At 49.2% G+C, this 13,171-nt stretch overlaps 1 protein-coding gene across 1 annotated transcript in view; it reads right to left on the bottom strand.

The window, feature by feature from the left end:
• LOC127556055 (zinc finger protein 420-like) overlaps positions 1 to 7,804 on the bottom strand; it is a 35,971-nt gene extending 28,167 nt beyond the window's left edge. The window contains exons 1-3 of the mRNA XM_051988906.1: positions 7,710 to 7,804; positions 6,300 to 6,621; positions 5,013 to 5,095 (exon numbers count right to left, since the gene is read on the bottom strand). Of these exons, the coding sequence (XP_051844866.1) occupies positions 5,013 to 5,095; positions 6,300 to 6,498 (282 nt within the window). The 5' untranslated portion in view covers positions 6,499 to 6,621; positions 7,710 to 7,804. The remainder of the gene's footprint in view (positions 1 to 5,012; positions 5,096 to 6,299; positions 6,622 to 7,709) is intronic.
• Between the last annotated feature and the right edge of the window lie 5,367 nt (positions 7,805 to 13,171).

Raw genomic sequence — 13,171 nt, 5'->3', positions numbered from 1 at the left:
AGAAAGCAGGAGGAGAATGTTTAAAGGCAAAAATGTTAAATTCGGTTTTGGACAAGCCAAATTTTAAATGTTAGTTGGATGTGAAATAAGGAAATGAACTTAGGGGAGAGAGTTGTATTTGAAGAATTTGGAGTTCTTCCAATCTGAATCTGGAGAACTGGCAGTCATCAAAATAAAGAGAATAATCAAATTAATGGGAAAAGATGAGCTCACCAGGTAAGAGATTTACAAAGATGAAGTGATTGAAAATAATTTAAAACCAATGTTGGAAAAAGTACCCATGCATACACTTTATAAATAAGTGTTTTGGTTTGTAAGAAATGAATAATTTTTTTAAGAAAAGAAAGAAAACCATTTAAAGGAGAGAACCTAGAAGAATGTCCATATTAAGAGCATACAAAGAAGAAATTAAAACATTGAAAAGGACTGGGAAGGAAGTGATGGGGAGAAAGGAGGGAGAAAAGGAGAAGAGAAGGAAGGAGAGGAGGGTTGAGAAAGGAAGGGAGAGAGAGAGAAGAGAAAAAAAGGGAAGAGAAGGGAAAAGAGGAGAGAAAAGGAAAGGAATGAGACAAGAGGGGTAAAGAGAGCTCAAAATATAAGACACAGGCCATGAAGCTAGGCTATCCAGGAGCAGAGGGTCCTAAGCAAGTTGGAGAAAACTGGAAAGATAAGATGGGACTAGGTTTTACATGACTTTAAATGCCAAATTGAGGGCTTTAGGTTTAACCCTAGGACCCAGTACACGTACAGATGTTGGGAGGACCACGTCAGAATCAGGCTTGAGGGAATCCCTTTGGTAGCCATGTGAAGGACAGGTGGGAGGCTGGAGGCAGCAAGCCCAGATAGGAGGCTATAAAAGTCTAAATGGAAGTGAGGAGGGTCTGTGTGAGTCAGTTATGGAGGATGATACAAGGGCAGAAACAACAGAAGTGAGCAAGATTTGGGGGATGAGGACTGAGAAAAAGGGCAGTGCTGGCGCTGCCAGGAGCCCCCTCCTCAGGTAGATGCAGCAGGAAGAGCCTCAGGTGGGCACAAGCAGGGTCAGAACAGACTACTCGGGGTCCTGTGCCCCCTGGGCTTCCAGGGTGTTCCCAATCCACATCAAAGCTAACACCATTCCCATCTCAGGGCCTGAGCTTCCTCCTTATCCCCCACCCCCTTTTATACTGTTGGTGGACAAACTCCCCTCGCCTGAATCTTTCTCACGTCTCCCCTACATCTCCTCACCTCAACAAGGTAGAGGGGTGCAGGAGAGGCAGGAATTCAGCACCAGAAAATCTTGGGTTCTGAACCCAAACACCCCAGTTCTGGATGGTGACCAAGCCCCCTTACAGCGAAAGAGAGCCCAAGATGTTGGGAAGGAGGATGTTTCGCCACCACCGCAGCTCTCCATGATTTCTCCCTGGGCTCCCCCCGGCTCCCCATGCTGATTCCAGAGGAGACCTTGCCTTCTCTTCCTGGATTCTCAGGGAGACCCCAAGAGTTAGCCCTTTGGCGCGGGGCAATTTCCCTGGCCTTCAGCGCCTTTCATTTTTAATCAGGGTCCTCCATCTGAATTATCCCACCTTGACTCATCCTCTCCAGCCTCCGGCCTCTGACCCCTGCTCCCCAAGCAGCAGGCCTGTGCCCAGGAGAAGCACAGAAAGGGAAACAGGGAAAATATATATTATATAAAGGTTAAACTGTTTACCTCCCTGGATGGGAAAAGGAGATTTGTAAGTCCTGAGAACTGCATCTGTCACTGGGGAGAGTGTCTGTGGACTGAGGGTGTGGCTGTGAATGGACTCTGATGGGATGACATCAAAGAAAAAGATATTAAGGGGTGGGGAAAAGGAAAGGGGAAGTCTAATAGAACAAACTGTTCACATGAAGAGGTGCAAAAGACCTATTACAATGGAGGGAAAGAAGGGAGGAGGCTGAGCACCATCTGCAGCTTTCATCTCATCAGTTTTGGTTCCAAGAGGGAATAATTTATCATTCAATTGAGTACAGAAATTTATCTAACCCTATAAAGCAGGAGAAAGGGGAAAAGAAGGGAGGGCAGAAACACTAGGCAAAAGGGAAGGGAAGGGGTGACAGAAGATAAGACAATGGGTGGGGCAGGTAAAAAACACTATCAGGGGAGCTGATAGGAGATAAGGTGGGTAAAGGGATAAGTGGGGTGGGTAAAAAAAGGACAGGATTAAGGACAGGGTGGAAAGATAGAACAAAAGTATATAATGGGGAGAAAATAGCATGAAGGACAAAACAGAGCTGGTAATTGTAAGTGGGAATGGAAATGGGAGGAGCTCTCATAAAAGGGAAGCAAACAGCAGAGTGGATTAAAATAGAAGCCTACAATATGTTGTTTACATTTGCCGCAGGGACACATACTGAGTAAAGGTAAAAGGCTGGAACAGAATTTATTACGTTTCAGCTGAAGTAAAAAAAGCAGGGGTAGTAATTCTGATCTCACAAAGCAAAAGCAAAAATCTTATTAGAAGAGTTAAGGAAGGAAAGCACATCTTGATAAAGGGTACTGTAAATAATGAACTACTAAATGTATATGCACCAAGGGGTAGAACAGGGAGATTCCCAGAGAAGATTTTAAGCCAGTTACAGGAAGAAACTATACTAGTGGGGGACCTCAACCTCCGCCTCTCAGAATTAGACAAATCTAACCACAACAAACAAGAAACCAAGGAGGTTAATAGAACCCTAGAAAACCTAGATATGATAGACCTCTGGAGAAAACTGAATAGGGACAGAAAGGAAAACACCTATTTTTGGCAGTACATGGCACCCACACAAAAACTGACCATGTATTAGGACATAAAAACCTCACAATCAAATACAGAAAGGTAGAAATGATGTAAACTGTGTCCCCTTTGATCTTTGGGGGATGGGTGGTCCTGGGTCTCAAACCCTCGGGCCTCTGGGAAGCCACCCTCCTATTCATAGGGGAAATTCCCAGATGACTCTCATTTAATTCAGTTGGAGATCTTGGCCTGGGGCATAATCACTACCCTCTATTGGGTTAAAAATTAGTCCTTCAAATTCATCTGGAGATTGGTCCCCAGCTCTGGGCCAAAAAACCCCAATATAATCAAAGGCTGTGTGCCCAAACCTTTGCAAAAATCCTAGCAGGATTTTGCCTGCCAAGAAAGCTGTTAGTGTAACAAACCCATTTTTTGCCACAAACCCTGGGCCTGTATTCGTTCGGGTTTGCAAATTCTTTCACAAAGCCTGCACCAGCCAGGGGACCCTGTTGCTGTCAAGGGATCTCTTAACCCTCATTTCTCACACCTCAACAGAAATAATAAATGCTTTCCTTTCAAACCACAACGCAATAAAAATTATATTCAATTGGAAATTAAATAATCTAATTCTAAAGAATGAGTGGGTCAAACAAATCCCAGAAACAACCCATAATTTCATCCAAGAGAATGACAATGATGAGAGAACATACCAAAACCTACAGGCTGCAGCCAAAGCAGTTCTTAGGGGGAAATTCTCTCTCTGAATAGCTATATAAACAAAATAGAGTCCTGTGCCCGGCTCCTGGCGGCTCCCACCCCTCCTGTCACGCTCAGAGACTGAGCATCCCTGCTGCTGACCCCCGGTGCTTGCACCTTGGAGGCTTTTGACTGGGTCAGCACTGAGGCCCAAGCCGGGCCCTCAGCCTCTGGGAGACTGCTCTGCCCCTCCCCAACACACAGTGAGCAGGACACGGCACCTCAGGGCCAGCCAAGGGGGGAGCCCGTCCCGAAGCATGCCTGTCCCCCACGGGTCTGGTTCTCTTTCTGCACAGCGGGCCGGGGATATATGCAGAGCTGGGGGACAGTGACAAGAGCAGGGACCGTGGAAGCAGACGCTCCCTTGGCAAAATGGGGCAGATCCCACTGGCCAAGCCTAGCCCCCTTAGCTGTTCTTCCCAAGCTAAAGGCCCCCTCCCGCTCATCTTTCCGGCCCCCCACTTAGGGGCCCTCAGCACTTTAGCCACAACTCCCTCTGGGGCAGCTGCGCTCAGTGGCCATGTGTGGACCCTGCACAGTACATGGGCCCCTCCAACACCGGCCACGCTCCTGGGGAGCACGGTCCAGAAGTCCCCTTCGGACCCACCGCGCTGCCTTCTCAGCACTCCCGTGTGCCGTGAGCTGGGAACAAGCTTTTCTGGCCGCAGGGACAAGGGCCTAGAGGCTCTCCCCTCTCAGAACAGAGCTTCCTCTTTGCCATAAGCAGCCTCCACTTCCTAAGTCGGATATTATTTCCATCCTCTCCAGTCCTTGCTGAGCTAGTGCTGGCAGAGGCCGTGGCCCAGCTCCCAGCCCCCTCTGGTCAGCGGCCAGGCCGGGGACCAGTTTTAGGAGTGCTCCTTCCCCGCCAAGGCAACGAATGCCGTCTGCTGCTTCCTGCTCTCCTCCTGGGGGGGACACGGCTCTTCCCTGGGTCTCCTCCTGCCTCCCCAGCAGAGACGTCCTCCCAGGGCTGCCCCTGCTGCGGGGAAGCTCTCCCAGGCTCAGGGCCGGCTCACCAGCCACCTCTCCAACCCTGGCCGCCTCTCTCAGGCTCCAGGCCCACGCTCCATGTCCAGGATAGATCTCAGCCTCCTTCCCCGGCCTCCCCCTGGCAGGATCAAGGCAGAGGCCCAAATCCCTTTGTGGCTCTGAAGAGCAGGACCAGGGCCAACGAGTGAGTAACAGCAAAAGGGAAGCGAGCCCGGGGAAGCTGCCTTCCACTGTCCCAAAGCCCGCATCCTGGCAAGGGCCCGAACCCTCAGTCACCAGCCTGAGACTTCGAGGACAATGTCCGCCCCTCTCTGCTTCTGCATCCCACCTTCCTCTGCCTGGGACCCTCACTCACGTGGCGCTTATCCACAAGCCTTCCCTTCTGCCCCTTCCATGAGAATCGGACGCTCCGAGGGCAGGAATGGCCCTACAGTGGTCACAGAAATATCAGCGGGTGAATGAGGGAAGGGTGAATGGGTGGGAGAAGAGAGCCCACAGGTGTGTGTCCAGCATCCTGGGACTCACCTGGGATCCAGATGTCAGAAGCCTTCCTCCTCCTCCTCCTGGGATTCCCTGCCAGGGAAGAGCAGAATCCTGGAAAGGAGGCTCTAGGAGAGAAGAAAGATTCCATGAGTGACCTGGGGCCCTCAGCCCCAGCTGCTTTTGTTTAAAAAAAGCCTCCTTTCTCTCTTTTAAGTCTTGTTACAAGGGACGGCTCCCTGGGAAGGGGGGCAAGGGGGAAAGAAATGTATTTGGAAGGGAAGATGACTTAAAGCCAAAGGTAGCAATAAAAAGGCTAAAAAAAGAGGCAAATGCAAGACCTCCAGGGCGCGGTGACAACTGGCTGCTACAAGGCTTGAAACGTGGCCCTTTGGAGGCTCCAGCTCCCCCTTATTCCATCAATGACCGAACGCAGGGTAACTTCGGATAGGGAAGGTAAGTCCAACGAATTTCTTTTTGATGCGGGGGCTTTCTTGTGCTGTCCTGCCCCGGGACTCTGGCTCTACCCGGGCCTTCCGTCAGAGTGATGGGAATCGAAGGAGACCTTCCCTCTGTCTTGTCAGTCTGGGGACCTACCACTCAAAAACTCTTATTATTCCTCCTGTCCTGCTCCCTTGTTGGGGTGAAATGGGATCCCCGGGGCCTCTGCCCCCATCAGAGCTTTAGAAAGAGGGACAGGAATGAGAGGGAACATGTATATTCTGACTCCAAAGGTGCCCTTCATGTCCAGTGAGCTTTTATTTTCCGGACTCCAGGACTCCCACCCGAATACCCCCGGCTCGCTCCTAACACTCAGCCCCCCAGGTGCTGCAGCTACGAGTCTCCCCACCTCAGTATGGACCCAGCTCGGGCGGGCCAGCCTCCAGGAGGTGACCTCCGACCCTTTGCCCCCAAAGAATTTGGGACTGCTCAGGGGGAATGATGGGGTCTGACAAGGTGGCAAGGCCAGAGAGACCCTGAGGCCAGCTGGGCCCAGCAGTAATTCAGTGCTGGTTCTGGGAGCTGCAGCCCACCCCTAGCACTCCACCATGAGGGCCCACCCTGATCTTTCTCTTTCCTTGGCTAGATTCCCCGGGAACTTTAAGCCCGCTTCAATTGTCACAATTATCTCCGGAGTGGGACTCTGCTGGATCCCCCGATTAGCAGCCTGTCCCGCAGCGGCACAGCTTCTTCCAGCTCAGCCCTTTGCTGAAAGCTCCTCTGGAACTTTGGTCCCCGTGATAAAGCTTTCCCCTTAACTGGGAGACCCATGTGGGTGTGCATCCTTTCACCAAACCCAGCCCGGGGGCCCTAACCTGTGGAAGTACTCACTGCGGCCTGGAGTCTGCGGGGCCCCGGGGCCCGTCCCCTCAGACAAGGCTGGCTGTGCCCCGGCCGCTGCCCTGAAGCGCTGCCCAGAGGGCCCAGGCTTATTTCCTCCCAGGAAGAATTCTTGGTACCCGGGAAGATCTTCTTCCACCTTTATTCTCAGGAGGCCGACGGGCTCTCGTGGGCTCAGGGGCCTGGCCATGACCTGGCACCGAGGCAGCGTCCCTGGGGCTGGAAGCGAGGCTCCGGAGGGACCCACTCTCTGGGAGGGGGAGGGATGCGGCGGTGGAAGCGCCCCCGGAACCCGCTGAGGAGGCAGGAGACCCTGAAAGAGAGACGAGATGCGCGGGTGAGCGCGGGCGGCCGTTTGGCAGGGATCTCAGGGAAGGCCCCCGAGCTTGGCGGGCAGCTGGCCGGTGCAGTGCCGGGAAGCTCATCTTCCCGAGTTCAAATGCAGCCTCTGAGGATGCTTCCCAGACTCTGCGCCAGTCAGCTGGCCCTGTCTGCCTCAGTTTCCTCAACTGTAAAATGAGCTGGAGGAGGAAATGACAATCCACTGCAGTGTCTCTGCCCCAAATGGGGGCCGAGGGACGGAAGGGACTGAAAAATGGCTTTTGCATGTGTGTGCGCACGTGTTCTGGAGAAAACATACTTAGGGGGCACCAGGGGACCCAGGTCCGAGAGTCTTGCCCACACTGCCGCCTCCTCAGCCCCCGGTCCCCTTCTCACAGTGGGGGGCAAACGTGTGCGGGAGGCTGAACCGGGGCGTCTCACCAGTATCAGGGCCAGAGCCAGGCCAGGAGCCTTTGGCTCTTCCCCAGCCCCCCACGGGGTCAAAGTGCAGGGGAGTCAGGGGCACCAGCTACGAGCGCCCCCGGGCCCAAGACACCCTTTCACACCAGTACAGAACCAGCGGGCCCAGGCCGTTCGGGGAGGAAGAGTGTGAGGGGAGGCGAGAGGTTTGCAGGGAGGGGAGGCAGAAAAAAGGGGGGAGGTTCCAGGGGAGGGGAGGGACAGAGGCAAAGGAGATGGGGAAGGGCAAGGTGGGGGTCACGGGAGGGGAGCCTGGTGGGAGACAGAGAAAGGGGAGAAGCAGAGATAAGGATGGGGGAGACGGGGAGGGATGGGGGAGGTTGGGGGAGATGGGGAGGGATGGGGAAGAGGGGGGAGATGGGGAGGAATGGGGCTAGGGGAAAGGGCAAGGTGGGGGTCACGGGAGGGGAGGCTGGTGGGAGACAGAAAGGGGGAGGCGGAGATGAGGAAGGATGGGGGGCACGGGGAGGTCTGTCGCGGGGAGCGCGGAAAGGCTGCCGGGACAGCGCCGGTGGGGATCATGCAGGGGGACCTCTCTCGGCTCCGCGGTCGGCGCCCCCCGCCCCCGGCCCGAGGCCCAGGGTTCCCAGCCAGCGTCACCTCGGCTGCTGCCACCGTGGTCCAAGCGCTCTTTCGGCAGTCCGCACCGCTGCGCCTGCGCAGGAACAGCTCCGAAGGAGCCCTTCCAGGGCTAGTCCCAGAATCCGTCTCGCGCTGTCAAGGCCTCCGCAGGTTAGGGGGCGGGGCTCTGTGGCTCACGTGGGAGAGGCTGAGAACCAAGGATGCTGGGAAGTGAAGTCCAGAAGGCTCTGACGCAGGCGCACTACCTAATGCTGGGCTAGGGAGTCCTAGGGGGACCCTCATAATCTAAAGTGGGTGGAAGCGGGGTGTAGGAGGACGTGACCTTGGAGGTCCCCCCGGCTCTAATTCTAGGCTTCCGGGAACCTCTCATCCATGTAGACACCGAGGACAGACGAGGATAAACAAGAGAGTGTTTTGTTGTTCACCCGTGCCCAACCCTTCCCGACCCCACTTGGCCGTTCCTTCTCCAGCTCATTCCTCAGACGAGGAAACTGAGGCAAACAGGGTGGAGGGACTGCCCGGGGTCTCCCAGCTAGGAAGTGTCCGAGGCTGGATTCGAACCGGCGGACGTGAGTGTTCCTGACGCCCGCTCTGAGCACGAAGTCCCCGAGGAGGAATCCACGGGACCTGTGGGAAGACGGGAGCACGTGGGTGTCAAGGACGCCATCTAGGGTGTGAGCCTGGCGGGCAGGCCCTCCTTAGCTATAGCGAAGTCAGTGATTTCAAGATTATTTGGAGAGGAGTTTCAGTTGAAAGATGATGTCAGAAATCGGGTTTGGGGTTTAGAAGATGCTGGGGAAGAGATGACGGCACCAAAGCCGGCGATTAGGTTTTCAAGGAATTTGTGCAGGAAAGAAGGAGGGGGGAGGATAATAATGAGCGGGGAGGGGGGGAGAGGAGGGATAGTCGGTGAGGAGGGGGTGAGGGCGGTCCCAGGGCAGATGCAGCAGGTCTGAGGATTATCAGGCAGAGGGAAAGATGGAATGATTATTAAAAATGTGATCAGGTGAAGGCACTTCGGAGTTCCCGCGCAAGGACCTGGAGCGCGTGAAGGATGTCGGGATTGCAGAGAAGTTAAATGGGCCTCTGAGCGCGAGGGTTTGGGAGGGAAGACCGCGAGCCAGGCCTCTTGGTTGGGTCATAAACACGGGGTGAGGGAATCTTAGGCGCGAGGTTACAGACTGACTGGAAGGGTCGGGGCGGAGCACTGGGGAGCGAGGAGCCGGTCTGGGCCGTGCGGAGCCACTACCAACGGGGCCGGAAGATGGAAGGAGTAAGAAAGGTTTAGGATGTTCAAGGCTTGTTACCGATGGACCCGGCGTTCCAGAGGGCAAAGAGTGCGATGGCTAGTTCGGAGGGAGGAGGGAGGGAGGAGGTAGTGGGGGATGGGAAATGGAAATGATACGTTTGGTCTAAAAAATCAATGACCTGAGAGGCAGAGCCGGGGTGGGTGAGAGAGGCTGGTCTCAGAGTTAGGAAGGGCTGGGTTCGGGTCTTTTATATAAGACATATTAGCCGTGTGGCCAAACACTCCCTTAGTGCTGCCCGTGATTTTCAGAGACTGCACCTTCCGGATGCGCTACCGATCTGCAAAGGCCGTCAGAGTCTCCGTCCCAAAGCCTCCTTGCAGTAATGAAACTATAGGTCTAGTCCAAGTGAAAAATCAATGACTTGTTCCCTGTCACTTGGTTACCATCTCTTAAGGATGTTGGAAAGGGAATTTTTATCACATTGGACTAAATGGACCCAGAAGCCACATTTATGGGGAACGTAGGATTTGGGCGGAAGGAGAAGAGATTAGGATATGGATCTGGTGGGCTTTGGAATTGGGGGAAGATGAGATTAACTTTGGAGAGGAGACATTTGGGAGTGCTGAGAAACTTCAAGAGAAAGGCTGAAATTGAAGAAGAGGAGAATTTTGAGAAGGGGAGGAACCAGACTTGGAGTTCCCCGGTGGCGGCCCAGCGGTGGAGACAGTAGAGGAGGAGGAAGAAGAGGAAGAGGAGGAAGATGAAGATGAAGCCCCCGAAGAGTTGACATTTGCCAGCGCCCAAGCGGAGGCCAAGAAAGACGAGCGGCGCCTGCGGGACGCTCTGCTCAGGGACAAGCAGCTCCTGAAGGAGAGGAAGCGACCGGAGGAGCTGTTCACGGAGCAAAAGAAAAGAAAACTACTTCCTGCCACTCTTCTAGAAGCATTAACTGCAGCTCCCCAGACTATAATAAATGAATCTTTACCCAGATTGGAAAAAGGCAATACAGAAAATGAGAACAAGAAGAAAAAAGAAGAAAAAATATTTCATACACGCGTAAAGAAGAGGTACGTGGCTTGTAGATTAAAGGACCAAGATCTGATAGACTTAAGGCAGCACGCAGCCTACATTGCTGTTTTTGAGAAAAAAAAAAGAAAAAGAGGAAAATTTTGAGTTGAAGGATAAAGATGGAAGGTGAGGAAAGGGAAGATTCAAGCAGAGAGAAGGGAGATAGGGAAAAGAGATAGAGAGCTGAAACTTGAAAGACAAAATAACTCAAGAGAAATAGGATAAGGTAAAGAGCTCCCCTTCAATGTATTCTAAATCTCAAAGCACAAATTGCCTCAGAAGATAGAATTCCCTATTTAACAAGGATTGCTTGTAAGGAAAGTAGTTTGGGGAAAATTAGGTTTAGACTAACGTCTCATACCATAACACAATAAATCTGAAATGTATATGTCACTTAGAAATTAAAGGTCATGCCATATAAAAAGTAGAAGGGAATCTTTCATATAATTGGTTATGGGATGAAATAAATATAATCTATTCTTTTTTTGTTTTTGCTTTATTTAGTTATTTATTTATTATAACTTTTTATTTGCCAGAACCCATGCCAGGGTAATTTTTTACAACATTACCTCTTGCACTCACTTCTGTTCCGTTTTTTCCCCTCCCTCCTCCAGATGGCAAGCAGTCCTATACATGTTAAATATGTCACAGTATATCTTAGATACAGAAGGTAGAAATAACCTGGGAAGAAAAATAAAAATGCAAACAGTTTACATTCATTTCTCAGTGTTCTTTCTTTGGGTGTAGCTGCTTCTGTCCATCCTTGATCAATTAAAACTGAGTTAGATCTTCTCTTTGTCAAAGAAATCCCACTTCCATCAGAATACATCTTCATACAGTATAGTTGTTGAAGTATATAATGATCTCCCGGTTTTGCTCATTTCACTCAGCATCAGTTCATGTAAGTCTCCAAGCCTCTCTGTATTCATCCTGCTGGTCATTTCTTACAGAGCAATAATATTCCATAACATTCATATACCACAATTTACCCAGCTATTCTCCGATTGATGGGCATCCATTCATTTTCCAGTTTCTAGCCACTACAAACAGGGCTGCCACAAACATTTTGGCACATACAGGTCCCTTTTCCTTCTTTAGTATTTCTTTGGGATATAAGCCCAGTAGTAACACTGCTGGATCAAAGGGTATGCACAGTTTGATAACTTTTTGGGCATAATTCCAGATTGCTCTCCAGAATGGTGGATTCGTTCACAATTCCACCAACAATGCATCAGTGTCCCAGTTTTCCCATATCCCCTCTAACATTCATCATTATTTTTCCTGCATCTTAGCCAATCTGACAGCTGTGTAGTGATATCTCAGAGTTGTCTTAATTTGCATTTCTCTGATCAATAGTAATTTGGAACACTCTTTCCTTTCATCATCTGAAAATTGTTCATATCCTTTGACCATTTATCAATTGGAGAATGGCTTGATTTCTTATAAATTAGAGTCAATTCTCTATATATTTTGGAAATGAGGCCTTTATTAGAACCTTTAACTGTGAAGATGTTTTCCCAGTTTGTTGCTTCCCTTCTAATCTTGTTTGCATTAGTTTTGTTTGTACAAAGGCCTTTTAATTTGATGTAATCAAAATTTTCTATTTTGTGATCAATAATGGTCTCTAGTTCATCTTTGGTCACAAAAATCTTCCTCCTCCACAAGTCTGAGAGATAAACTATCCTATGTTCCTCTAATTTATTTATAATATTATTCTTTATGCCTAAATCATGGACCCATTTTGATCTTATCTTGATATATGGTGTTAAGTGTGGGTCCATGCCTAATTTCTGCCAACCTAATTTCCAGTTATCCCAGCAGTTTTTGTCAAATAATGAATTCTTATCCCAAAAGTTAGGATCTTTGGGTTTGTCAAACACTAGATTGCTATAGTTGACTGTTCTGTCTTGTGAGCCTAGCCTTTTCCACTGATCCACTAATCTATTTCTTAGCCAATACCAAATGGTTTTGGTGACTGCTGCTTTATAATACAGTTTTAGATCAGGTACAGCTAGGCCATCTTCATTTGATTTTTTTTTTTTTCATTAATTCCCTTGAGATTCTTGATCTTTTGTTCTTCCATATGAATTTTGTTGTTATTTTTTCTAGATCATTAAAAAATAATCAATTCTCAAAAGAATTGTAATTAATTAAGAATGATCTTAATCATTCTTTTTTTTTTTTTTTTTTTTTTTGATAAGGCAATTGGGATTAAGTAACTTACCCAGGGTCATACAGCTAGGAAATGTTAAGTGTCTGAGGTCAGATTTGAACTCAAGTCCTCCTGACTTCAGGGCTGATGCTAATCATTCTTACTCAATGTATTTGTACATTTAATGTAATTGTAATATAATGTAATTAAGAATGTTCTTAATCACTAATAATAGGAATCAAACCAACTCTAAGGTTCTACCTCATACTAAGCAAATTGGCAAAATTGACACTAGTCATGCAATGCTGGAAGGGTTGTGGAAAGGAGGACTCAATAATGCACTGTTGATCAAACTATGAATTGATACAACCGTTCTGGAAAGGACAGCTAGGTGGCACCAAGCCTGAAGTCAAGAAGACCTGAATTCAAATCTGGGCTCAGATATTAGCTATGTGACTCTGAGCAATCATGCCTGCCTCAGTTTCCTCAGCTGTTAAATCCAGTAGATTTTCCTGGAAAAAGACTTGGATGTGACTGAAATGACTGAACAACAATGGTAATATAATAATAATATCCAACATTTATTTAGCATCTATTATGTACTAGACACTGTGCTAAGAACTTTATAAGTATAATCTCATTTTATCCTGTAAGATAAGAGCTAATAATAAAAATTCCTATTTTATAGTTTAGGAAACTGAGGCAGATAGAGGATAAAGTACCTTGCCCAGGGTCATACAGCTAGTAAGTGTTTGAGTCTGAATTTGAACTCGGTTCTTTTTGACTCCAAATAAAGGTCTAATCTAATAGCCTATCTAATGCATTCCATAGGTGCTCCATATTATGCATCATTATCATTATGCAAACAAATGTTTCACCAAACCTTTCACCAAGAAATTCCACTTCTTAAAAAATACCCCCCAAAGGCCAAGGATTTCTTTTTAAAGGCTTCACATATATCAAACTAGTTTTGTGGTAGCAAAGTATTGGAAACAAAGTAGACGGACTTT

The sequence above is a fragment of the Antechinus flavipes genome, chromosome 3, assembly GCF_016432865.1.
Source record: "Antechinus flavipes isolate AdamAnt ecotype Samford, QLD, Australia chromosome 3, AdamAnt_v2, whole genome shotgun sequence".
In the NCBI taxonomy this organism is placed as follows: domain Eukaryota; kingdom Metazoa; phylum Chordata; class Mammalia; order Dasyuromorphia; family Dasyuridae; genus Antechinus; species Antechinus flavipes.
Note: the sequence above shows the minus strand (reverse complement) of the source record. Positions and strands in the feature narration are given on the sequence as shown.